The 24,467-nt window shown below is 40.6% G+C and overlaps 1 protein-coding gene across 1 annotated transcript in view; it reads right to left on the reverse strand.

Annotated features, from left to right (window-relative positions):
• Positions 1 to 24,467, reverse strand: part of ARHGEF28 (Rho guanine nucleotide exchange factor 28) — a 127,394-nt gene that overhangs the window by 33,565 nt on the left and 69,362 nt on the right. Inside the window, exons 10-26 of the mRNA XM_059834418.1 lie at positions 19,570 to 19,700; positions 16,860 to 17,161; positions 14,232 to 14,376; positions 12,822 to 12,933; positions 10,483 to 10,563; positions 9,463 to 9,502; positions 8,753 to 8,876; positions 7,247 to 7,379; positions 6,812 to 6,867; positions 5,501 to 5,552; positions 4,784 to 4,931; positions 4,553 to 4,671; positions 3,477 to 3,617; positions 2,762 to 3,012; positions 1,712 to 1,834; positions 1,202 to 1,319; positions 65 to 319 (exon numbers count right to left, since the gene is read on the reverse strand). Coding sequence (XP_059690401.1) covers positions 65 to 319; positions 1,202 to 1,319; positions 1,712 to 1,834; positions 2,762 to 3,012; positions 3,477 to 3,617; positions 4,553 to 4,671; positions 4,784 to 4,931; positions 5,501 to 5,552; positions 6,812 to 6,867; positions 7,247 to 7,379; positions 8,753 to 8,876; positions 9,463 to 9,502; positions 10,483 to 10,563; positions 12,822 to 12,933; positions 14,232 to 14,376; positions 16,860 to 17,161; positions 19,570 to 19,700 — 2,331 coding nt within the window. The remainder of the gene's footprint in view (positions 1 to 64; positions 320 to 1,201; positions 1,320 to 1,711; positions 1,835 to 2,761; positions 3,013 to 3,476; positions 3,618 to 4,552; positions 4,672 to 4,783; positions 4,932 to 5,500; positions 5,553 to 6,811; positions 6,868 to 7,246; positions 7,380 to 8,752; positions 8,877 to 9,462; positions 9,503 to 10,482; positions 10,564 to 12,821; positions 12,934 to 14,231; positions 14,377 to 16,859; positions 17,162 to 19,569; positions 19,701 to 24,467) is intronic.

Below are 24,467 nucleotides of genomic sequence, written 5' to 3' on the forward strand. Positions count from 1 at the left end.
AAACAATCTTCATATGCTATTTGCAAATAAAGAGTTAAAGGACTTTACTGCTCGGATGGAATACCTTTGAAACGACCAGTTGCTGTCTTCCAGTACACTAAACCTTCATGAAGAAGTATCCTCTCTTTCCTCATCAAGTCTTGCTTCCTAAAAACATGACCATTTTTCAGCTTTGTATATGTTTTGTTTTCAGTTCTGCAGAGAATTTCCAGCAGCTTTTGCTTTTTCTCATATTCATTCACTTTCAAATCTACTGCTGCAATCATGTCCTTAATAAGACAAAGTGCCTTGCACAGGTCTTTATGTTCTTCTGTTCCTTCTGTATGAAACAAAAAATAAACAACAAGATAGTAGTCAGCATATTCAAGAGATGGTATAATTTCTTACTTTCTGGGAACAATCAACATGATGCAAAGCTTAAATTGATAAATATGTCATTTTAAGTTGAACCTGACAATCAATTTACTAGAAATATTAGAGGCATCTACCTTTGTTTGACTTGTCTGTTAAAAGGTGACATGCACCTCAGATTTATTCTTTAGTCAAAACAACATCTTGAATAGTTTCTGACATATTTATGAGCTGTTAGCATTTAAAAAAAATTACTGGCTAAGTAAATCATATAGTATATTACTCTTCTGGCTAAGTGAAAAAAAACCTTGAAACAGGATTGCAAGCACAAAGGGTTTGCATTTGGATATGCAACTTTCTACAACGCTCATTTATTGCCTATTTGGGGAGCAATATCTGTAAGATATTAGTATTTCTAAAATGCTCTATGAAATTCCAGGGGTCATTCAAGCTTTGTTTGAAAAACTGTGGAGTAATTTACGAAACGTTTGCCTAGTCCTGCTTACAAGAGACTCCACGGGAATTAATTTCAAAGCAGGTGCAGATGCATGCCTGAATTAGTTCACATCCTCTAGTCAAAACCTTCTCCTAAAACAAGCATGCACTTCTGGACCTCCATGGCTTACCCCGGCTGGAATACTGGAAATCTTCACAGCCCAGCCTTGACAAAGACTACATACACCAGACACCCTGTTTAGGTGACACTTGCCTGAACAGTAGATATTTACATTGCCACGGCTCTCTACAGAGTAGTGAATTTCATCTTTTGTTATATTGTAGCAGTGCGCATTCCTTACGTCAGAAAGGCACTAGATTCCAGTCACGAAGGAACACTTCAGCTTTTATTCACCTTTTGAGTACTGCAATATCCTTTCAACCAGAACAGGGTATTTGGTGATTCGCTGGGTGACGAGCAAAATGCACTCAGGGATTCCTCGGCGTCGTGCCAACAGGTTACTATTTCTCAGCTGCAGAGATACAAATACAGATCTTAAGTAGTAAATTCATATTAAACCACCAATCGACTAATAAGAAATACGATCTAAATGCATTAGAATAAGCTAAAACAAAATGCTGGGTTATCTGAACCATCCCCAAGGAACAGTGGCTGCCCTGAGGGATGAGGTGTACTGTAACAGGAACATGTGTGTAATACACACTGAATGCCAAAGCTTTCTAAAATTCAAAAGAAACATGTAATTTATCAGCTTACTGGGTAAGGAGGAAAAAACCTTGCCATTTTTATTAGCTATTAAAAGTGAGTTACTGAATACAATTTCAACCCCCAATCTAAGTAAAAGCTACGTATCTTTTTCCTGATCATTTTGTTAATACTGATCATGTTTCCACCTGAACTTACTTTAATAAAGTTCTGGAACTTCTTGTTTTGTTGCAACTCTTTGAAGAGATTAACAGCTTCTTTTTGGTGGCTGCAAAACTCTCCGTATATTTTCTTCATTTTAGTTGCATTTTCCTCTGAAAACTGAAGAAATTAGTAAGTGAATTGTGCTCAACATTGGACTTAAAAGGAAAGTGTATACCTTTAATTAACATATTTTGTAAAAGTACAGAACTTTTATGCTACTTGTTTCTTAAATTCTCTGAATTTCACTAACAGGGCCTGTCACTACAGAATGAAAATGGGCTAGCTGTTTTTAGGAGTAAGAAGAGGAACGTAGGCTGGAGAAAGCACAAGTGACCTCCAGTACAGTCTGGCCGATGACAGCTAGAACAATTATTATAACAGTGTTTCCTTCAACTCTTTGCAAAGCCAATTCCTTTGAGGCTTATTTGCATTTGTCTGATCTCCACGCTGCTTCTAGACAAGATAACAGTTCAGCTTCTTTATTTCAGTGGAGTGAAAACTGGCTGACCGAAGGAGAAAAGCCACACTCTCCTAATTGCAAGGAACTGGTGTGACCAGCAAGCAGTTAGTTAGCTGTTCTACAGACACCATAAACATGCTGTGACGACGTCTTCTCTAGTGAGCAGCAACTCGAGATGCACCATGCAAGACCACTACAAGAAATGAACGGGTAGTTTCTTTTCCATCATCAGTGAATTCTTCACACCTCTGCTCAGCTATTAAAAAAGTGAATCCATTGCTTCCATTTTTTGCAGTCCATGGTATGATAGCAGCAGCCTTCTACTGTGAACAGGATAAAGTTCATCACTTTCCTTGTTGCTTGTACCATATAGGTAGAAGTTCATCCCAAGTTCATCACAGTTACCTGTCAGTAATGATTTTCTCTCATTGCTATTTCACACTGCAATAATCTGGAGGGGACAATCTTTGAATTTTGTGAGGCAAACATAGTCCTCTCCTTGCCCACAAAAGTTTTAAAGTCAATAAATTGTTTAATTTGGGAACCTTGAGTACGTAAAAGATTAACAGAGCTGATGCTTCTACCTGCTGCAAAAGGATGTCTCCAATTCTGCTGATGACAAAATTACGTTCGTTCCCCGCCTCACATGATTCCTGCCGTCTCTCCTTCATTTTGCAGAAGAATTGACTGTGCATCTCCAGTAGCTCATCTAAGCAGGGGAATATTCTGTCCACGGTGCTGTGGTCTAGCTGCAGTTCTTCCTTCATCCCTTTTCTGAATATTTCAGACATAATGAAGAGGGTATGGATGTGATGCACTTCTGTTTGCATCAGCTCTGTAGTATAAAAGAAAACAGCACAGGATAGTAATCACCTGAACATTTTGCACACCTTCCAAGATAGACTTTAGCAACGTTCAAATATACAGTCATAATCATTTTCCCTGTGCGAGCCTCAAACCTAATAGATTATGTCAGTAGGAAGACTTAATTTTTCTGGCTCTGGCACAGTTCTCAGTTGCACCCCACTGAACAAGCTGGGGTTGCAACTGCTTGAGCTGGGGATTGGATAAGGCCAACCTCAACCATTCTGTGAACAGGGTACATATGTCTCTACTAGTCCCTACTCTCCATTTCCTTAGCTCTAGGACACATTGTAATTTCTGACAAAAATGTTCTTTGAACCTTCTTATTATTCTGAGTTGAAGCATTCATTCTTCTGGACACAAAACGTGTAGGTTCCCTCTCTATTTTCTACACCAAATTGTTTTTAAACCTACATGAAGCTTTGAAATACCAACCGAAAATGACATCCTGCCTCTTGATGACATCCTTTTCTTGCTTGCTGCAGAACATTGGATCCACAACAAGACTCCAGGACTCTGCCTCAAACTCTTGTGCATCTGTGCGGAGATCAGTCCACAGAGAAAAATCCACACCATCTACAACAAAACGTGTATCTCATTAACACCAGGCATATGAACAGTAAGAGAAGTCCCTTGGCACATGCAGATCTATTCATTTACTAAGGGGAACACATCACATTGATGAACTTTAGTCAAGGCTTCTGCAAACATTGGCTGTGGCTTTACAACAGAGAGGCTTGCCACATGTCAGTATCATTACCAAAGTGTTGAAATGCAAATGCTACAGCAGGGGAAGAGAACAAAAAAAACCACCCTTCTTTTCTCAGATTAAATCCTTTTTATACTTCTTTGCTTTAAGAAACTTTTGAAAATTTAAAAATAAAATCCAACATTTTCAAAAGTAGCTTTGCTGTTGGAGGAGCACTGGCCATTTTGCCGATGTCCAGTGAGAGATACCTGCACCATTCTTTGTGAGTGAATGGCCTTCAGCTTTGACATTCAATCTTACACCTAGCTACAGAAAAAGCCTATTTCTATTCACTTCAGAAGGCTATGTAGCCATTTTAGGAGGGCAGTTCACCAGTGGGAGGTAAGATTTTAGGGCTACTGAGGAAATACAAGTGACAGGTTTACATTTGGTAAGTAGGTTTACATTTGCAATGTACATTGCCAATGGAGATGATTAGATGAGTGCAGAGGGAAGTATATTGCTGTTCTGGTTCTGCAAGGATGCCAAATTCATTTATCCCTATTATTTTTAAATGGTAACACCATACAAAAATATTCTAGAAGTTATCAAAGAGTTAGTTACAAGGAAGAAAGGAAAAATTGTATTTTAAAACTAATGTGTCTGATTGTGTCATTTTAACAAGGGACACAATTGTAATTATCAAAAATAGATGCTCTTCTTTTAGCAGATGAAGTGGCTTCCTATATCAGCTAAGGAGTTCTTCTATTTTGCACTTTCCAATACCGGTTATAAAATGCATCATCTGTGCAATACTTCTCACCTTCTATCATAAAAGGATCCACTGAAGAATAGGTCCCTAATGCTTGCAACATCTCTTCAGACCGTGACTTGGACCTCCAGGTGCTAGTCTCAGAGTCTTGTTCAGAAAATGGTGTAGATCTTTTACAGCAAAAAAAAAAAAAAAAAAATCCCACATTTATTTCACGGTTTCAATTTTCCCAGAAATCCTGAATGATGTATTTAGCATAGTCTCCCAGCAGCTGCCCTCTACCTTTCAAAACTGGCACTGGGGACACTTTTGGACAAGAAGTGGGACTGTTGCAAGGCTTCCCTCCTTCCAGCAGACAGTCCAATAGGCACAGAGGAAGAAGAATGCACTGGGGAGAGCACTGTCTGTGAAATGTCTCCAGGCAGGGAATCTGTGAGGCAAAGCACAACGCAACATTTTGACAAACAATGTAGAGAATGTCATCAACAGCACAGTTATACTGTGAAATGCTGTCTGGTGTTCATATAGACCTATACTGGGTATCAAGAATGTCCGCTTGCCACGGTACAAGACTGTGCTGCTCTCCCACGGAATATAAAGATAAGCCTATAGGCAAAGTGGAATAGCTCTGGCGTGGATATTATTGGTAAGAAAACAATCTCAAATCATACATGCTCTAGTATTGCAACCTGAACATAGGAGACCCAAATATTTGTGCATATGGTAAATGACATACTCAAAAGCACAAGACAGAACTGACTACTTTTGATTTTCATTCTCACTGAAAACAAAAAATAGGAAAAAAACCATTTTAGCAGAGGAGGAGTTAATTCAATAGCCATTTCTTCAAATAATCGTACTCATATTAGAGACACAGACGCTTTCTTACAGGTCTTGAAGAGAAACACACAAATGATGTAGTAAAGTTTGTGTTGTCAGTCCCATAATTTTTAACCAAGGCTCAACTTGGAAGTGCTAGGTTTACACCTCCTAACTTACTTGTTACACCAGCTTGGGGTTTGTTTTTATTATGGTATCTCTCCTGGGATTTCTGAAAAAAGAAAAATTTTTTGAAATAGCAATGAAATCATAGCTGATAACACACTGAATAGTCAACTCAACTCACTGCCATATATCATCACACAAAAGGGCTTCAAGAAAATGGTCCTAAATTATGGTCCTGATTTCTACCAATAACCAATAAATCCGAATTTATTAGTTATTGGTTATTGGTATATAACTATTCAGAGTAGAATGATATTATTTGTACTACAACACAAAACTGAATCTGTTTATTCGAAACCAAGTCACTGAGTTACAGCATTCTACATTCTGTATATGAATATTGCCTGTGAAGGCTGCAAGAAAAGGAGTTCACATTCAGGGCTTTATATTCAAATAAGCTTGAAGCACTTGTGGCAGGGCACTACCTGAGGAAGCCTGGGTATCAGCCGCAGAATTGATCCTCCTTCCAAAGTGGATTTTGCAAAACGTAGCAAAGGCCTGCTGTGCTTAGGCATGTATTTCACTTGACATGGATCAGTGAACGTTTTCTGCACCTCATTTTTGTTGAGAGGAGTCAGGGGTGGCAGGGGCTCTTGTCTCCTCTTAACAAATAACCCACCAGGCCCAGCAATTAAAACTACCAGTTCAGCTGTCCTAATGCCCTAAAGTTGCTCTAACCAAAATAAATAAAACCACCTGATTTATGTCCAATTTAAGGCTTGTTTACCCTGAAGAGTGTGTATGGAAACATGTTCTCCCTGCAAGCCACCACGATGCAAAACCCAGCTACACCAGAAAAACACACTCCACTAATTTGAAAGAAAACCTGTAGGGCTGTGGCACGCTTTTCTGCAAGTCACATTTTATTCCATGAGGGCAGAAGGTTGAGGGTATGGAGATGGTCTAGGTTGCCTCCCAAAGTCCCTTCCATCTCTGCTTTCCACTATTCCAAACATATGGGATCCCCCTTCCTACACAAGGGGATATCCATGGTTTTGAGGAGCCTTTCTTTTTAATCCCTTTCTGTATACCCCCAGACACACCATTTTACTATTTGAACTTGCAACTCTTCAAAAATACAAATATGTCTTTCTACTCATTTTTGACCCTCTTCTAAAAACTGTTGTTCAAGCACAGTGCTTGCTCTGTTGCTCACATTAGACATTTTGACACCCTTGCAGCCCTTTGCATACAGACACTGGGTCTGGGTGGGCTGTGTGTACTTTCTTACTTCCTTCATGACGTTTCTCGACGCCTTGGAAAGCAGATATACTCTAGTAAGAATGGTGCGGTATAGGAAGTTACCTTGGTGCACACAGGAGCACACTCCTTGCAGCTCTTATGCACAATCACGTTGCAATCTGAAAGAGAAGGCACATTTCAAAGCCTGGCACCCAACACGGTCCCCAGCCCGCAGAAAATGTAATTCTGAGGCTTCACCTTTTTCCCTCCTCCATGTCCACTTACTAAGGTGGCCCTTAGGATGCTTTGGTGTTACAGCCCCTGGCTAAGAAGGAGTCTTTGCCTAATGTGCTGGGGGCTAGGAGATGGCCATGGTCCCTTCTGAAGCTGTCACCTGCCGTCCTTCCTCCCACTGCCTCGCTAACCTCAGCTCGTTACATAAACCAGGTACATCCAAATCTAGGCAAGGTTTCTTCTTGAAACAAAACACTGAACCAGGATCCCAAAGCAGGACTCGGAACACTGTAAGGTCACATGCAAAAGCCAGCAACTACTCACGGGAGCACTGCAGTGACTCCTTTCCTAGGAGGGCCTTTTCACAGGCCATGCACGGGATAACTCCTGAGAAGGTCCCGTTTGTAAAATTGTGCTTGTACAGTTTCTCTTTATCTTTGGTATCTTTATTTTTTGTCTTCATCCCCAAGAGCAGATGCAGGAAAAAGTAAAAAAAAAGGGACATTAGAAAAGAAGATAAACTGATTCAACCTTAAAAACACTAAAACGTTCTCTTTTAAGAGGAAATTATTCTAAAACCTTTATTCCCTGAAAGACTTGCAACAGTATAGTATTTTATTACATCCAACATTGTTGAAGTCCTAAAATGATGCAGGCATTGCTTTCCCTGGCAGCTAAGCCAGCAAGCATTACCAAGGAAGACCGGCAGAACTGCATTTATAAAGCTGCAAAAAGGAAAGGGCCAGAAAATAGAATTTAAAAAGTGTCATTGAATTGCTGCACACACAAACAAATATCAGTGCCTACATGTCCCTGAGGCATACATGCAAACTCGTGCCCCTGCAGTTAAAGCTGCAGTTACATAGACGACTTGTCGTTAGATTTCAAAAGGCATTAGAAATAACCTGTTTTTAATGAGTATTAATGAATTTAATAAATTCTGCCTATTTTTACGGTACTCCTGTTGGTGTGAGTATACATTTCCCCAAGCAGCCCAGATACTTATTCTTTAGCACACAGGCTTATGTGTGGCTGCTGGACCGGACATGTATGTTCACAGCCAGTTCTGTCACTTGTGAAGATACCTCCTCAGCCAGCCATCCTCACATCCACGTATGTTCAGGTATCCTGGGGCACAGGAGGCTGCACTAGAAAGCCTGCAAAACTGCCAGAAGGCCAGCTGGAAAGATCCTGTAGGCCAAATCCATCTCTCAAGCTGCTAATTGATGCTGTTAATCTAAATTTCATCTGTCTTAAAAATAAACCACTAATGTTCTAATCTACCTTTCATAGCATGTATGTTTGACTGTCCAGGCCTCAAATCTGCAATTCTTTAACACTAAGCAGTACTTACTCATTCAAGAAGTCCCATTAACTTCAAATAAGGCAAATTCAACTGATTATGTGCCAAAGTAGAAGTTAGAGACTCAAGTACTTATTGAGAGTAATTGCAAGAACAGGCCTGCACCTCTTAATTTTATTTAACAAAGAAAATTATTTCTTAAAGGCAATTCATACATTTAAACTCGGGCAAAATCGTCAAATGAGATTATTAATAACATCCAAAAAAGGCAAGGGAAATACTTGATATTGTTCAGCAAAGGCTATTGCTTAAAAGGAAAGCTGTTTTTTAATATGAAAGCCATTTCAGGGTATCCTGCATATGTTTTAAAATTAAAAAATAAAGGTAAACGTTTCTTCCTATTACTTACATGGTTTTGTAATAAACAACAACTTATCTTTACGTAAAAATTTAGATTCTCATCTATAATTCATTTAATTACAGGGACATAATTGTACATAATAATATAGACATAAATGCCAAATTACCTTGCACTTACTCCGTGTGCTGGTCATTCTGTTCATCAGAAAGCTGAAAGTCCGACTCACTTTACATTTTTCAGACTCATTTTTTGAGGGTACCATATATTTATTCCATTCCTCCTCCTGAATCCTAAACCAGAGACCAGTGAAAAAACCTCATTCCAGCGGGAACAGTCCCTTAAAACAGAGCAGAATCTGGATGGTGCTTATTTCACCTAACACTTACAATTACATGTTTTATTGTGGGTTTAGCTGACGTTATTAAAAAGACTGCAATCCCTCTTTATAAAAAGGAGTAACACTAGCCCATGGAGTACTCTGAATTTCCAATGTGTTACAAGCTTGCCTAGATCATGGTTGGTATCAAAAGCCCCCTTGCTTTTCTTACGGTGTCTTGGACATTCCTACAGTGGATAGGCGCTCCTATAGCGAATAGAAAAACATCCCTACCGTGCACGGCCCACAGCGGTGCACAGCAAATCTCCACTGCAGGACGTGCACTGTGAAGACAGCACAGAGAGAGCGGGGCTGAGCTCAGCACAGGCTTTAAGCGTGGTCTTACAGATCCCCTGGGCAGGGAGCACTCCCCTAAATCTCTGCTAAAATCCCCGCTGTGAGGGGTGCAGAGGCCTCTTCCCTGCTCTGCTCCCTAGATGGCATTCTTGCACAGACCTGCTCCCAGCACCTCAAAACGTGTGTGCGACAAGTTCCCATACCTTTTCTCTCGGGACTGCTCTGGCAGACTGTATGCTCGCTCTGCAAGACATAAACAGTTACAGGCACTCAGATTGCAAGGTCATCAGGTTTATTTGAAACGTACGACCTCCACCAGGCCATACGCTTATCATTAAGGGCTTGCAATGTCATTTCAAAATTGGGAAAGCAAAAATGTATATACATTAGAAGCAGCTTTTCCTACAGTAAGACCAGTGCCTACTAAGCTTTGTTTAATTGACAGAATCTGCCACAACTGAGATGGATATCAGTGAATGCCAGTCTCTGCAAACAGTTTGGTTTTAAGAATAACAAAAAATAGTTTTTGTTTTTCTTAAGAACACAGACTTGAATGATTCACACTTCATTTTGCTTTTTACATAATTTGTTGTAAAATATCTTAATGACATTATTCTAACATTCGCAATTACCTGTCATGCAGCTTTATCTGTAGTATTAAAAAAATTTAAATCCCTCTACTAGTCTATGTACGGTACAGGATATGTAATGTGTTAAAAGTTTACATCCTAGAAACAACAGAGAGGACTCAAGGAGATACTTCTCAACAAACTGTCTAAAAAGCAAAATAAAAGATAAATAATTCAGTTGGGTTGTTTTGGGGAAAAACAACCAAAACACGATAGAGACCATTCTACCATTTCCAGATGAGAAGCCATTCCGTTTTGCAGAGATTTTTTGCAAAGCTACCACAGGTATGGTTCAGGAAGATACTTAAACACCTGCCCAAGTCAAAGCATCACACTATGCCTTCTTTAAAGTTAGATACAAACTTAAACATGCTTCGCTGTATTAACGTGTCTTCAGACAAACGTAGACTTCAGGTTAGTGAAAGCTAGAGTATTTACCAAAGAAGCAGCAAGACTAAAAGGGCATTTCAGTCAGCTGCCGGGCACAACCTGTGCCGCAGGATGCTTTCAGAAGAAACGAAGACCATGTACCCATGGGCGATGAAGGCAGCCTCATGCAAAATAGTGCCGTGGGGTTGGCATTGAGGTACTTACTACAAGGGTGGAGCAGAGACAATGACTTAGAGAGTGAAAGAGCCTGGAGGAGGAATCGACCACTGTTCATGAGCACACCATCTACAGAGCAGGGACAAATCCTTTACTGGTAATACCTTCTTGAATAAAAGCAGGTAGTTGTTTTAAACCCGAGCATACTGAAAAGCTTCCATCAGAAATGGATGGTGATTTCCCACTTTTTTCTCATACTTCGTGCGAGAAAGACCATCCTGCTGCCATCATGCATTCATCTGCTTTGGCTTATGTTTCATTGCAACGTACAAGGTCAGCTGTGCCTCCCTCCTGCACAGCTATGCCCTGAGCGAGATGTCCAAAGCACTGGAAGCTGGGCAGAGGGGAAGGGGCAGGTTTTCAGTGCGCAGACACTTGCACAAACCCAGACATAACCCCCCTACAGCCCGCAGAGATCAGGATGAACTGTCTGACCTAGCTTCTTGGACCAAGCTCTTGGGCTAGTCCCATAGGGAGATGTGACTGCTCAAAGTGAGCGCAGCTGTGCCTGCCCCACACAGTAATCACCACTGCCAGCTGCCAAACACTCTGTTCAATGCTCCTGTCCCCGCAAAACGCTGGCAAGGAAGGGACGACGCAGGAGGTGCAGGTGGCAGGGAAGCACCGGCAGGAACCTCAGCAGACCACCACGCTCGCTCCCAGTAGCACACTGCATCTGCAGTGTGGGCTGCAGAACAGCCTGTTTCCCACGCATGGACAGGAAAGCGTTTCCACCTTCTCCACAAGACAGGTAAAGGTTCAGCACTGACTGTCCAAGGAGGAAGGGGAGAAAGAACGAACAAGACATGGGCCCGAGCCCAGATCAGGTCAGAGCAGGTAATGGTGTCTGAATGAAGCTTAAAAGGCTGTGACACCAACAGTCCCTTAGCTGCGCGGCCAGAGGAATTCTGTTTTAACTTCAAGCACACGCCACAAGGCTTTGCTGATCTGCCATCCTCTACTCCTGTGACACACTTCCCTGTTTCTCTTCTGCCCTGTTTTGCCAAAGGCTTCTCACTTAATCTGTTGCATATAAATGGTTACAAATACATTAGTGACAGGGAAAAACACAACACAGCTGCATGCTGCACGCTGCAATACATACTCCTCCTCAGAAGGAGACATGAAATCTTACAGTGAATTTAAGCAACCACAAATAAGTTATTTGCTGCACTGCTTAACATAGTTTCTTAAGGAAAAAAGATGTCTACAGACACTGTATATCGGCCCATCAGCTTTCTTCATCTCACCTTCCCAACAGCTTTTGAATTTGTTAACTGGTTTCAAAGTTAACAATAACATTTCCGCAACTTTTGGGTGCTTTCACATTCAGTGTCATAGAATCACAGAATGGTTTGGGGTGGAAGGGACCTTCAAAGATCACCTAGTCCAACCCTCCTGCCATCGGCAGGAACATCTTTCACTAGATCAGGTTGCTCAAAGCCCCGTCCAACCTGAGCTTGAACACTTTCAATGATGGAGCATCCACAACTTCTCTGGGTGTCCATCCCATCTCGTTCACTGTAACTCACAAGTTCTGCCTCTTGCTCAGGACTAGCGGAAAGCTAAAGGTATACTGGAGGAAGAGACAAGCTGGAAGTATGGCAATGGATAGGGCTACAGGCACAGAGGCCAAGTCTCTTGAAATGCAAGTGTTTTTTAAGTGATGTGATCTATATGAAAAGCACAGTATATGTATTTCATGCTTTGCATGATTTTCAAATATAACCCATACCCTTATTACAGAAAGTGTGGATTATCTTCTAAATATGAAACTACGTGTCTAGAAATAAAGTACGTTAGAAACAATTTGTAAAAAATTACAAGCTTCCTGCAGAGACATCTCTGACTCCACTTGATGAAGAGGGTAGGTTTTGCTCCCCAGCCTGTGGAGATGACAATAGCCCATCCATGTTTCAGAGATTCCCCAGGATCTACGGGAAGCTGGGACCATTCGCCTTCTCTGATGCCTCTTCTGTGTCATCCTGAGCTTCCCCACAGTCTCTGTCAGGCACCCAGTGGGAGGCTGGGGTAAGGATTTTCCAAAAAGACGATTACTGTCCTTGCCTGCCTTACTTTTTCTGACCGAGGCTTTCTCAGTTTGTGTGCCCTCCCAAGGGTCAGCTGCTGTATCAGAGGAGGGCATGACAGGACAGTAGACAGAAGAGTGAGGGATGATGGTAGGGGTACCCGAAGGCAACCAAACCCTGCTTTCACGCGCGTTGGTGAGGTCTGTGTACAGGACAGGCTTGAGCAAAGTCGTCAGCACTGGGCCTGAGGCAGGCAGGCGGGATGAGGCTGTGCAGGTGCAAAGCCAGAGCACTGACCTTCATTCAAATCCCCAGCTGCGAAGTCCCGAGGAATGCGAGGTCTTCCTAATAAACCTTTGGGCGAGGAGCAGGAATAGGAGCGCGACCGAATCCCAGACACTATGCATTCCTACAAGAAATTGCAGCAAATTAAAACAGGAACAAAATAAATCCATGACAGAATTTCTGAAAGAAAGACGGCTGACCACACGCATACATTTTCTTGGTTTCATTAAAGCTTTAAGCTTAAGTGGACAAGCTTTTTGACAACCTTCTTTGAATTCTTAGGAATTCTGTCATACTTCCACCATGATAAATTTTTGTATATTACAGAAAATAATTTGTGGGTGCAAGTTAGACTAAAACACTAAGAGAAAGCTTACACTATTCTCCAGTTTGGTGGCAAGCGCCATCCAAACAGTGTTGCTGACCACTATATCTGATGACCAACCTATCTTCTTTTACCAAGGGAGCCATTAATCTTAGTACTTTAATACCTCAAGAACATTTCATGTAGACTAATGCCCTGCCTTGGTAATTATTGATGTCAGAGTTTCCAAAAGAAAGGAGTTAGCCTCTTTCTCTTTTCTCTCTACGGTTTTTTTTTTTTTATTGTGCGTGAAAAGATTTTCCGATCCCCAAATATATCAATGATAAGGCTTGAAAAGAAACCCCCTGATTTTTCATACTTCATTTACATTTCAACAGTGCCTACTCCTAAACTGCTTACCTAATTGTTTTTAAAAGTAGCCCTAATAGAATTCAGTGTTTGTGCTGGACTCTTTTTCTCCCTTCATGTAATCATTTGGTGAAGGTCAGACAAAGCTGTACAGTGGCAAAAAGTCTGTCTCATAAAAATATAAAGAAACGCTACAAACAAAAAATAACTCTATGTATATGTCTGAAGATCTCAGAAATGGCACCATGGTCTAAGGAAAGTGAGTGTAGCCAGGATACTTTAGAAAATCATAATGAAGAGGAGAGATTTGCACTGGTAAATGCACAAAACACAGCTGAATTTCCCTGAGTCAAGCAATTGTTTTACAACAGGCAGCAGGCTGGTTTTATACTTTACAAAGCTGTTACCCTTTCACATAACTACATCTGGTTAAACATTTCCTCACTAAATATACTTTGGTTAGAAAATGCTGATTCACTGAACCTGAGTTATTTCCTTTGAAACACTTCTGATAAATTATGCTTTTTCCAAAGCTGAAGCAAATCTCTGATGGACTCTTCACATGGCTGCTGGCGAGCCTGCCACTACCGGGGAGCTCCGCCTCCACAACCCTGTGCGTGCTGCTCTCCAGAGGGACTAGCACTGCCAACTGGGAACTCATCTTTCCCCTTCAGATTCAGGTGTTTCTCACATGTTTTCAGTGATTTACTTAAAACGAAAACAACGCAAACCAAGATAGCATCAAATACCTTGGGCTGCAGACTGGTAGATAAGTCTAATCCATCTCTGCTACAAGCCATGGCCTCTGAAGAGTCAAGGGGAGGGTAGTGAACGTGGGATCTGTCCGAAACACCTCCACTTCCACCGTCTACTTCAAGGTCATCGAGACTTGAACTGAAGCAAACAATGAAATCTTTAATTCCCATGAATTCTAGTAACAATTCATCTCAACCTTAATGCAACAACCAAAGGCACTGCTGTATACTCTGATCAATGACAACCCAAACCACCATGATTATGTCAGGTAAGTCACACTCTGAGTCCCCTCTCAGGTTTGCAGTCATCTGGGCATTGTACTCAGTCACTCTGTACAGGACTCATCGGACCCAACCTTGTGGATCTTCAGTACAGACATTTGCACTGCCCGCTATCATGCAGACTCTCGCCACAGTCAGCCACCTCTGGAGGATGATTTTCAGACCCATGTTCAGCATCTCCCTTAAAATTAGATGTTTTGTTCCACACATGTACCTGCCTCTCTATATATAGAAGGGGAACTGAGACAACTAGCTCAGATTTCGTTATTAAGATATGTGGGTATATATGGATATTTTGTGTGTGTGTGTATTTAAAAGATATGATGTGGCTATTCACAGACATCTTTTTTCCTACATCTGTGACTTGATGGAGGATGGAAGATAAAACTGACAAGAGAGATGAAGGAGGGTCTGAGACAGTTTATGAGATTCATTTCAAAATATATACACTTAAAAACATATAGGACTATAAACAGATTGAAAAATCTCTGGCTAAATCAATACTTCAAACACCTAGAGACTATTTGATTGGTGAGCGTTCCTGAGCAGGAGAGTGCAGTAAGGCTTCTCAGCAGTATCAGGGTTTCCCAGAATGGGTCCCTTTAGCTGCAAGAGCAAGTTCACAGTCTCTGCCATCAGGGTGACTGGAAGGAACGGTTGACTGCTTGCAATAACATTCCAGCCTTACAACATAAAACTTTAAATTATGTGTGGTATTTCTAAATAGCCAGAGTTCCTACTAGGAACAACAATTCCTTCACACACCACTACAATTCACTTTGTCGAAGGGCAAATCTACCAATACTATCCAAAACTACTTCCTTATTACACTTTTGGAGACCATCTTTCGCAATGTTTTGTAGTAATAGCCCACGTGATGTCTCAGAAACAAGCTATTTAACTGCATGATCAGTTATGGTCACATTTTAAAATGGGAAAAGCAATACGTGTCTATGTCAACAGATAAGCATACGTGTCTTTCTGGGGGTAACTTACCTGGGGAATTTTTCTGACATAAAAAGCTGATTTAAAGATCTGCTAAGTAACTTGCCACATCACCTCAGATACTTCAAGGAAGGTGCTGCTGGAATTGCATACTGATAGTCTTATTTTATGTGTAATATTTGGATCACTTACAGTTGACATAGTAAGATCAAACACATCCCTCTGAAAATTCATATAAACTCTTAAAGCTTATATATAGGTATCTGACCTAGGTCTTAAAAAAGGTGGAAATACATAAAAATGTACAGGAGAAAAATGTTTATGACAGAGAGGCAGAAGATGATTATTTATAGTAATCTACATTATATCCCTGTAGCTAGCAAAAATAAAAGGTTTGGGAAAGAACAGCTCTTAGTCTGACATTTGTTGTCTTACCTGTGTTAAAAGATTCCTCCTAGTGAGACTTTATAGTTGCACAAGAAACTCAGAATTAAGGTAGAGAAAATGTTATTGCCCAGTTTAATTGACAACAGACAGACACTACTGTTTCCTTACTTGTTTTACATAGATCTGATGCCCTACCTCTAACTAGTCGAAACACTCTTGAAGGGTGGGAGACAGGTTTAAATTTCGTCCCATACAAGAAGGAACTGATTTCACATCTCTTCTATCCAGACAAGCAATAAAGCCTTTTTATCAAGGAAATTTACTAATTGTTAAAAACAAAAATTACAGTTTCATGTTCAAAGCTCTCTGCATTCCTGAAGCCAACCAGTTCCCAGCATAACCTAAAGCCATCTGGAGGAGGGTCCTCAGACAACTGGCTCTGCTGGCAGCAAGCCTTATGTACCAGCAAAAGAGCAGAAAACAGTCTGAACCTATCAGAAACACGAGCTGTACTCTGTACTGTGTCTTTTGAGGCAAAAAAATACGTGCTACCAGGAATAAGTTAGTCCTTCTACAGGCCAGTGCAAATAATGGAAAGATTCCAAGAGACTTCAGCAGATTTTGGACTATTTTCTTTATGGAAAATACAATGTAGGAAAACTAGGGTGAAATTCTGGTTTCTGACAAAAACACCACAATGGAAACTCTTACAGTGACCAGCTGATTCTTTTTTTTTTTTAAAGAAAATATACAAGAAAAAAATGTACAAAAGTATAAATTTGCATTAAAAATGAATTTACTTAAAGGACATCTTTTATTTGTTAAAAATGTCTTCATAACTATTTTATGAAAACAGATCATTACGACAATTTAAGTATCAGTGATTGAAAACAGTTATTTTACCTCAATAATAGTACTTATTACTCCAGATTCTACTTCATCTTTTGAACTAAAAGGTTATCATAAATAATCCTTATTCTGGCTGCATCATCAAAGTCAATTCCATACCTTCTTTTTTTCATGTCAGCATAAAGTCGGCCCCCATCCTTAATAAATCCATGGATCTTGAATGGAAGGTATGAATCTGCCCCATACAGATCAGAAGGTGAAACAGTATGTCTTAAACCTGCATTTTCTCCATTTTTCATTGGCCTTTGATTTCCTTCATTGGGAACATATATGTATTGGTCACTCTCCTCAAGGGAAGGAGACGAAGAGCTCTTAGCCATCGGGATTGAGTTGGTGGGATTCAGACATGTTTCACTGCTGCCACCATCTCCATGAACGTAGTTAGTCTTTAAATCTCCAGCCTGAAGAGGAAAAATGAATGCTGGTAAGAGGCAGTAACAAGATGTCTTGTCAGGGAACAAGGACCAGATTAGTTTGCAATTCTATTTATGGTTATACTTTTTGCCTTTTTTTTCACCTATTACTTTTTAGAGCACATGAATTGAAGGCAAGTTATATGGCTAAGAGATTCTAGACCTTGCATTACTGTTTTCCATAATCAGAATAGCAATTAATTGGTATTTGCAAGTCTAATGGATTTCTCACTCATGTTTATACCTTTTGTTAAATGAATCAATTAATATATTTATAGCTTTTATTAAAAAATATCCTTGAGTCAAGCAAAAAATATGCATAATACATTAGCGTGGGAGACATATGGAGGAGGATTCAAACATTGTGCAATTTAATTTGGAAAAAATCAGCCTACACATCATGAACTTTTAATTTTCCAGCACCAATTTCCTAAGCTTTGAGATAAATATACATGACCTGGAACAGAGGTTCTCCAGGGGAGGAAGGCAAACGAATCTTTATTTTTTGCCATTAAGCAATTATGGGCATGAAGCACACTTCCTCTTGCACAAAGACAGGAATGGAGTTGGGAATTATGTTTTCTCAGGTACAGGGATCAGGATTTAGACCCTGGTAACAAATAATTCTTTGTGCAACTGAGGTTGAATCCTCCTGCCGACTCTGCAGAAGATAATTAAAATACAGTTTATTGTCAGTCTTTTAGTTAGATGCTACTGTCATGTATTTAGATGCTGAATAATACCGAAAAGTCACACGGCCAGTGAAAACACTCAACCTCCAAAAAGCACCTGTATAAAAGCAAGAAGAAAGGAAGGATTGCAAGTATCTCCAAAGCTCTGGTCTTTCAGATTGCTGACTACCTCCTCTCCAGCCCCACTTGAGATGTGTTTTCACCCCCATCGTAATGACGTTTCTCTTAGTAAAATACAGAAGGAACTGCTGGCATTTTTACACCAGCCCGTATTTGCATTCAAAGATATGGTGCATGCAAGTCTGGAAGTACTTCTGTTGCATTGTGCAGATGAAACGCACGAAGGTAAAATGCTTCTCGCAGGTCTTACGCAGCTGTTCGTCCCTTCAGAGTTATTCCTGCCTGGACAGTGTTTCCCCTCAGCACCAGAGGGACCTCCTCCAGCAGTCGCTCCAGCTTAGGCTGTGTGGTGCTTAAGGGAGAATTTGGCCCCAATCAGCAATTTAACGAAGTTGAATGTGACTACATATTGAGCAAAGGTTAGTAATCCAAGCTGAAGGACCTCGCAGCAATATACTCAGGTAACATCTGCATCTGTAATGGAGCTGCATTTCTGCGGCTGTCCTTCCAGCCTGGATATTGTTAAAATCAAGGGTTCACAGATTGCATATATAGCCCCCTGCCAGTTGCTCACTCCTAGGTCATTATTTCAGGCATCTCTCAGTAACTTTAGATGCATTTTGAACACTCTGACCAAAACTTCCATCTCAGCTGTCATAATGAACTGCATCTGCAGAGAATGCAGTGGCTGAAGTGTTTCAGGGAATGAAAAAAAAAACCCCACACTTACAAAATCTCAGCCTTCTTCTAACATTATGATCTGATCATTTCTTACTCCTATACTCCAACTTTCACCCCAGGGAGAGCCCACAGCAGGTTACAAATAAACAAATCACCTCAATTGTCACTGAGACATAGCTACATGCCACCAGAATTTGGCAGCTGTTTAACTACACACAACTGCTATAGACAAGAGTTGGATTAGTCCCCCCCCGCCCAAGTTATGATATCTGAGTGTGACCGTGGGGGAGGGATTTCAGGTGCAACATGGTGAAGTAAAATATAATTTGGGCTCATCTCCAGTGCTGGTGGCAAATAAATCAGAAACATGTATACTAAGTCAGGATCTCCAGTATCAGAACGCTCCATGCCAGTTGTAGGACATCAACTTCACCTTTTCAGCAGTATCTCATTTTTGTTGAGCTTATAAGCTTAGCTATGAGCTTACACTTAACTTCTGAAATTAGCCAGCATCAGCAAATTCATCTCTTTTGTGAATATACATAGAATTCAGAAAATATGAAGTGCACATGAGCAAGTTACATTCTGTTAATGTTTCTTAGAAAGAAGCAAATACCATCTAGCTCACAAACACACAGAAAATACAGTAAGAGCTGCCTTAGAGTTCCCCCTACAAGCCAGGGAGAATAATTCCTGTCATCAACTGAATCTGTTAAATGTTACCTCATAAATGTGTTACAAAATACAGCTGAGAAGAGTAAGGTATTACTCTTTTTATTTTAGAGCTTTACTAATTGGCCACACATCACGGCTGACAGATCCAGAAGATCCTACTATCACACAAGTAAGTTACTTTAACAGAAGATGATTAAAAATTTGCCAAAAGTTTAAACATAAGCTTACTTGGTCTACTACCATGCAGTTTGCGTATACTTCATCACTTCCACTCAGCATGGCGGAAAGCCTTGCTGCAGCAAAGAAAGTAGGTGGAGCCTTGAGTTTCCTGAGAACATCAAGGGTAGAGTGTCTCTGCTCTGGAAAAAAGAAATTGTGGAAAATATGCCGTTAAATATCAAACTATTTTCTTCTCATGTCTATATACTGTCATAAAAATGGCAAAGTTAAGTATTAAGCACCAAATCTTAGGATTACAATTTGAGTAGTATTTGTGCAGCCACTCAAAAATCTGCCCATTTTGTAATTGCCTAACACTTGCTGTATGTTCCAAGAAGCCTATAGTTGACAAGACTGTAAAAGGTACCACAGAATCATTCCTATAACTTAAAAATAAATGTTCCTGTGTCTTGGTTAGCAAAACCTTCTATTTTCCACCTAAGCTAGACCTTTGTAGAGATCTGTGATTGCAGAAGTACATAGGACAAGATTTACGGGCTGGTATGAAATATGCATGATTCTGGCCTATACATTAAATATGTAACATCCGAAACATATGAACAAAATACTGTTCAGTTGCAGTCAAATAATGACTCTCCTAAAGCACTCTACCTACTAGGAGCAACATAAATACTAATCTTAAACCAATAAAGCAGATTACTGTTCTTAAAACAGAAAACAGCAACAAAATTATAAGAGGGGTATAAATAAAATACCACTGATAGTCCCTTTACAGGGTGGCAGCAATCAATCAAGATTTGACCCATGAACAAGATGTTTGGGATGAAGACTGCATCTGTTCTGCTTTTGGTACTGAAATCAGAAATTATCAGTTTCACCAGAAATCATTAACAGAAGTTCAGACTTCAGTTTTCAGTCCTGTGTTCGTGACTGCAAATACTATACAAAGCTGCATGGGCTCACTCTTTATTTCATGGCTTTGAGCAGCAGAAAACCTAACCAAGTGCTACAGAAACACTAGTGATCTGTCCTACGGGCCCACTTCTCTTAAAGCTGCTTATAAGTATGAAGAGCATGCACCAATCCGGCATTTGAGCTGGCAGTCAAGGCCTCATATTACCTTCTGATTGTAAAAGGAACAAAACTTGACAAAATGGAAACCAGTCTTGTTCTAGACTGTGTGAAAATAGGCTAAAAAAAACAAAAACCACAGCTGTAATGTAATTTTCCTTATTTTAAGGTACTGTAAGTCAAGCATTGCCATTGGAAGTGAACTGAGATAGACTACCATAAGAATTAAGTGATAGATAAAGTATCATACCCAGCAAAATATCAAAAATCAAAGCTCTCAATAAACTTAATTCCAGTTTGTCTGCTATTGAAAATTATGCAAAAAATCCTTCTTAGTCTGCATCAGAAATTTATTTTCTGCAAAGGCGGAAAGGAAAAGGTACCACTGAAGACTTTCCCCAGGCTATATTCCTAAAACAATGTAACTGCTTTCGGAAGGTCACAGAATCATATAGCATGGTTTGGGTTGGAAGGGAACTTCAAAGATCATCTAGACCAAGTCCTCTGCCATGGGCAGGGACATCTTTCACTAGACCGGATTGCTCAAAGCCCTATCCAAGATGCCTATGGCTATCAGATTGCAAGAAAAGTTATAATGAAGAAATGGCACTGGATTAGAAACGGCACTTGTCAAGGTCTAGGGCATTTGTTCCTTTGGGGGGGGGGGGGGGGAAAAGTCCCGGACCACTGCCAAAACTGCAATGCTACACCACAGCTTTTATTTAATTTTAAGATGCTATCTCATAAAGCCGAAGAACAGTAAGCTCTATACTTAAAGCAAACTGGAAATTCCCATTTAGATATGGCACACTATGAATTATCTGGTTTCTAGTCCTGGCAGGCCTTGCGGGATCCCATACCATTAAAACATCCTTATGCTTCTCATTTTGCTTCCCCCTCCTGCAAGAATTTTAACATGATTTTAGTGACTGCCATCTTGAGAACTGCTAAAGCTACAAACCATTTACTTATGTCTGCCAAGATCCCAAACCCTCTGTTTATAAATATTATAAAAGCAATGTTTTCTACAGCAGTTCGTCAGACTTTGGCAGCTAAAATCAAATGGAAATGTGATTTGGCAAAACTGGCAGTACTTTCTTGTGGCAAGTAAAGGTTTCCAAGGGCTGGTCTTAAACCAACAACCAGGAAGAAAAAAAATGGCAGGCTCTCCATTGCTTCTTGTACACTTATTACCTTCCCCAGCACGCACTCCCTCTTGTATATAAACCCACTGGGTACCACTGGCAAGGGCGGTATTCGGCTCCAGTGCTAGGCTGCAAAGGTTCAATACATACCCCTGAAAAACAGCCCAGGCGTTAGGGGTTCCCAAATCACAGCATAAACCCGAGCCTATGAAGACAGTTTCTTGACTTCAGCAACAGTCCCCGCTGCTGAGGACTCTACAGTCAGTTAATGGACTGCACTATGAATTACACGTCCCAAGCCAGAAACAAAATCCTCTTACTACTTCACATTTTGATTTATACAACAACTCCTAACACCACATTTTACATTATGTTAAAATTCTGTAAGAGAGTAACAACCTAAGTAACAACTTTCTGAAGAAAGCTGCTGCAAATACAACAAGATATATCAGAATATGTTATCTGCAGTACTTTCTGTCAGTAAATCTTTATTGATTATCCCTGCTAAATGACGTATGTTTTTCTGGTGATGCTCCAGTCAGTCTGTTGTTAAAGGTGAGATGTCTAAATAAATATTCGTTGGTGTTTTAAATGAACAGACAAAAGGTAGCAGGTTATTTTGGGCTTTGCAATATGACCCCACTGTACCTCCTTACTCCCACTCCCAAACATGCGTGAAGGGACAACTACATCAAACTAACCTTGTAACAAGAGAAATATTTCAAGACTTTGCTGAATGCAGGGGAGAGCATTATTAATTACACATTGACTGCGCTAGTAACTTATTTCCACTGGACAGGCCTGCATAGTTTAAAAAGTGACAAAACCATCGCAAACATCCACATCACACACTGCATTCCTACAGCCCCCCTAATTGCCTCCAGCCTCCCTCACTGGTCGCACGTCATCTTGGTCTTACAGGGACCATCAGCAGACCCTCCTCCAGGTTAACATGGCAGCAGGTAATAGCTCGCTGCACCAGGTACCAGTAGTAATATGCAGCAAGGCTGTCCTTGCCTGAAAGATGAGTATCAACAAAATGCATTTTCAAATAAAATGCCTCAAAAACCTCCCCTACCCATTCAAAATGTTTATTCTCATTGCAGATGCAAAACTCCAACACAGCTTGTGGAAAGACAGGTAAGACTGCCAGGGCAAACTGGCACTTCTTGTGAGAGTGAAAGGTGTCCCAAAGAGTTTTAGCTCTGAAAGGTGTCGGTAAGGGACTTCAAGGCGCTTACTAAGGTAAAAATGACCCAAATATGACACAGTTGAGTTGCTCTGGTACTGTAACAATCCAACAAGCGCAGCTCACCGAGCTGGTCCTCCTGCCAGAGCTGAACGCTCTCTGGCTGTACACTGTGTCATGGCCACAGAAAAAGAATAAAATAAAGGCATGTCTCCTTTAGCAGAGCCTGTGGCGCTCTGCCATCTGCCTGGTAAACAGTCGAGAAAGATGTGTGTGTTATTTAGATGTAGGTGAACAAAAGCCACAGTGCTGGGCAGGATAATCTCCAAACATGGATAAAATAAAAGACCTTGACCAATGAATAACTAGGCACAAGTTATCCACATTTTCTGCCATGTTGTCATCAAAGTTATACAGCAAAGGCTGCACATTTTACCAGGCACAAAAGCTTATAAAAATACTTTAACTTAAAAAAAACCCCACATGATCATCATAGCAATAATTCAAAACACACTTTATGTTGGTGTAAGAAAACGTATAGCCTTGAATGACCTGTGTCGGAAAATGGCAAGAACATAACACTGACTGTTTTTCCGCAAAAATCAAACCTTAAATCGTTCTGTGAGAGAGCAGACAGCAAAAGAGAAGTGAAATACATCAACATGACCAAGCCGAGAGCCAGGGAAGAAATTACAAATTCCCTTCTCTAGATACAATGAATAGTTTTCAGACAACTCATCACATTTACCCCCAGCAACGTGAGCAGGGGTTAACGTGTAACTGGAAGTAACAAAGCTATGAAGTCAGTGAAAAATGCAGGCAGCTAGAGCACACGGGTCACGCAGGACTGCAGAAATACTCCTCTAAATCCAGAAATGGTCACCTGAATTTGGAGAAAGAAGTCCACACGTTCCTGGCGAGGGGCCAACCGAAGCGATGTGCACATCTGTAGATGTGGACCATGCCATCAGTTTCAATGGGGGATGTGCAGCCCTAATTCAGGTGTCTTAGTGCTTCATTCAGACAGTGCAACTGCTCGTGACAGCAACATTAAGCGAGTACATAAGACTAGCACTACACGGAGGGTAAAGCAAGGTAGGCTTTGAAGTGCTGTTGTCATAAAGATGAACATTTAACTGTTCTAAATCTATGGAGTGGAAACCAAAGCACTGCATTTCATATATACTACACGGAAAGGATCAGGTGCCTGGATGATAGAAATCATAACATCATGTTCAAGATGTGGTCCTAAAGTAGCCACTAAGAAACACTGAGGATAAAGGCACTTGTCAATCATTGACTTTGATCTTTGTCACCTGAACGTGCGATGTGAGAAAGCATCCCTTTCCAACATGGGATTCACAGCCCTGACCTCCCTCCCTGAAGCAGGCACCTTACCTACTATACAAACAAATATACAAACAGAAATAAGTTGGTGTCTCATTTTATACAACAGCACAACAAAGTACCTTCCCAAGATATGGGATGCTCGGTTTCAATTCCCACCTCTGCCCGAGTGGACTCAGCACATAACTCCCACC

This window comes from Gavia stellata, chromosome Z (assembly GCF_030936135.1).
Source record: "Gavia stellata isolate bGavSte3 chromosome Z, bGavSte3.hap2, whole genome shotgun sequence".
NCBI lineage: Eukaryota > Metazoa > Chordata > Aves > Gaviiformes > Gaviidae > Gavia > Gavia stellata.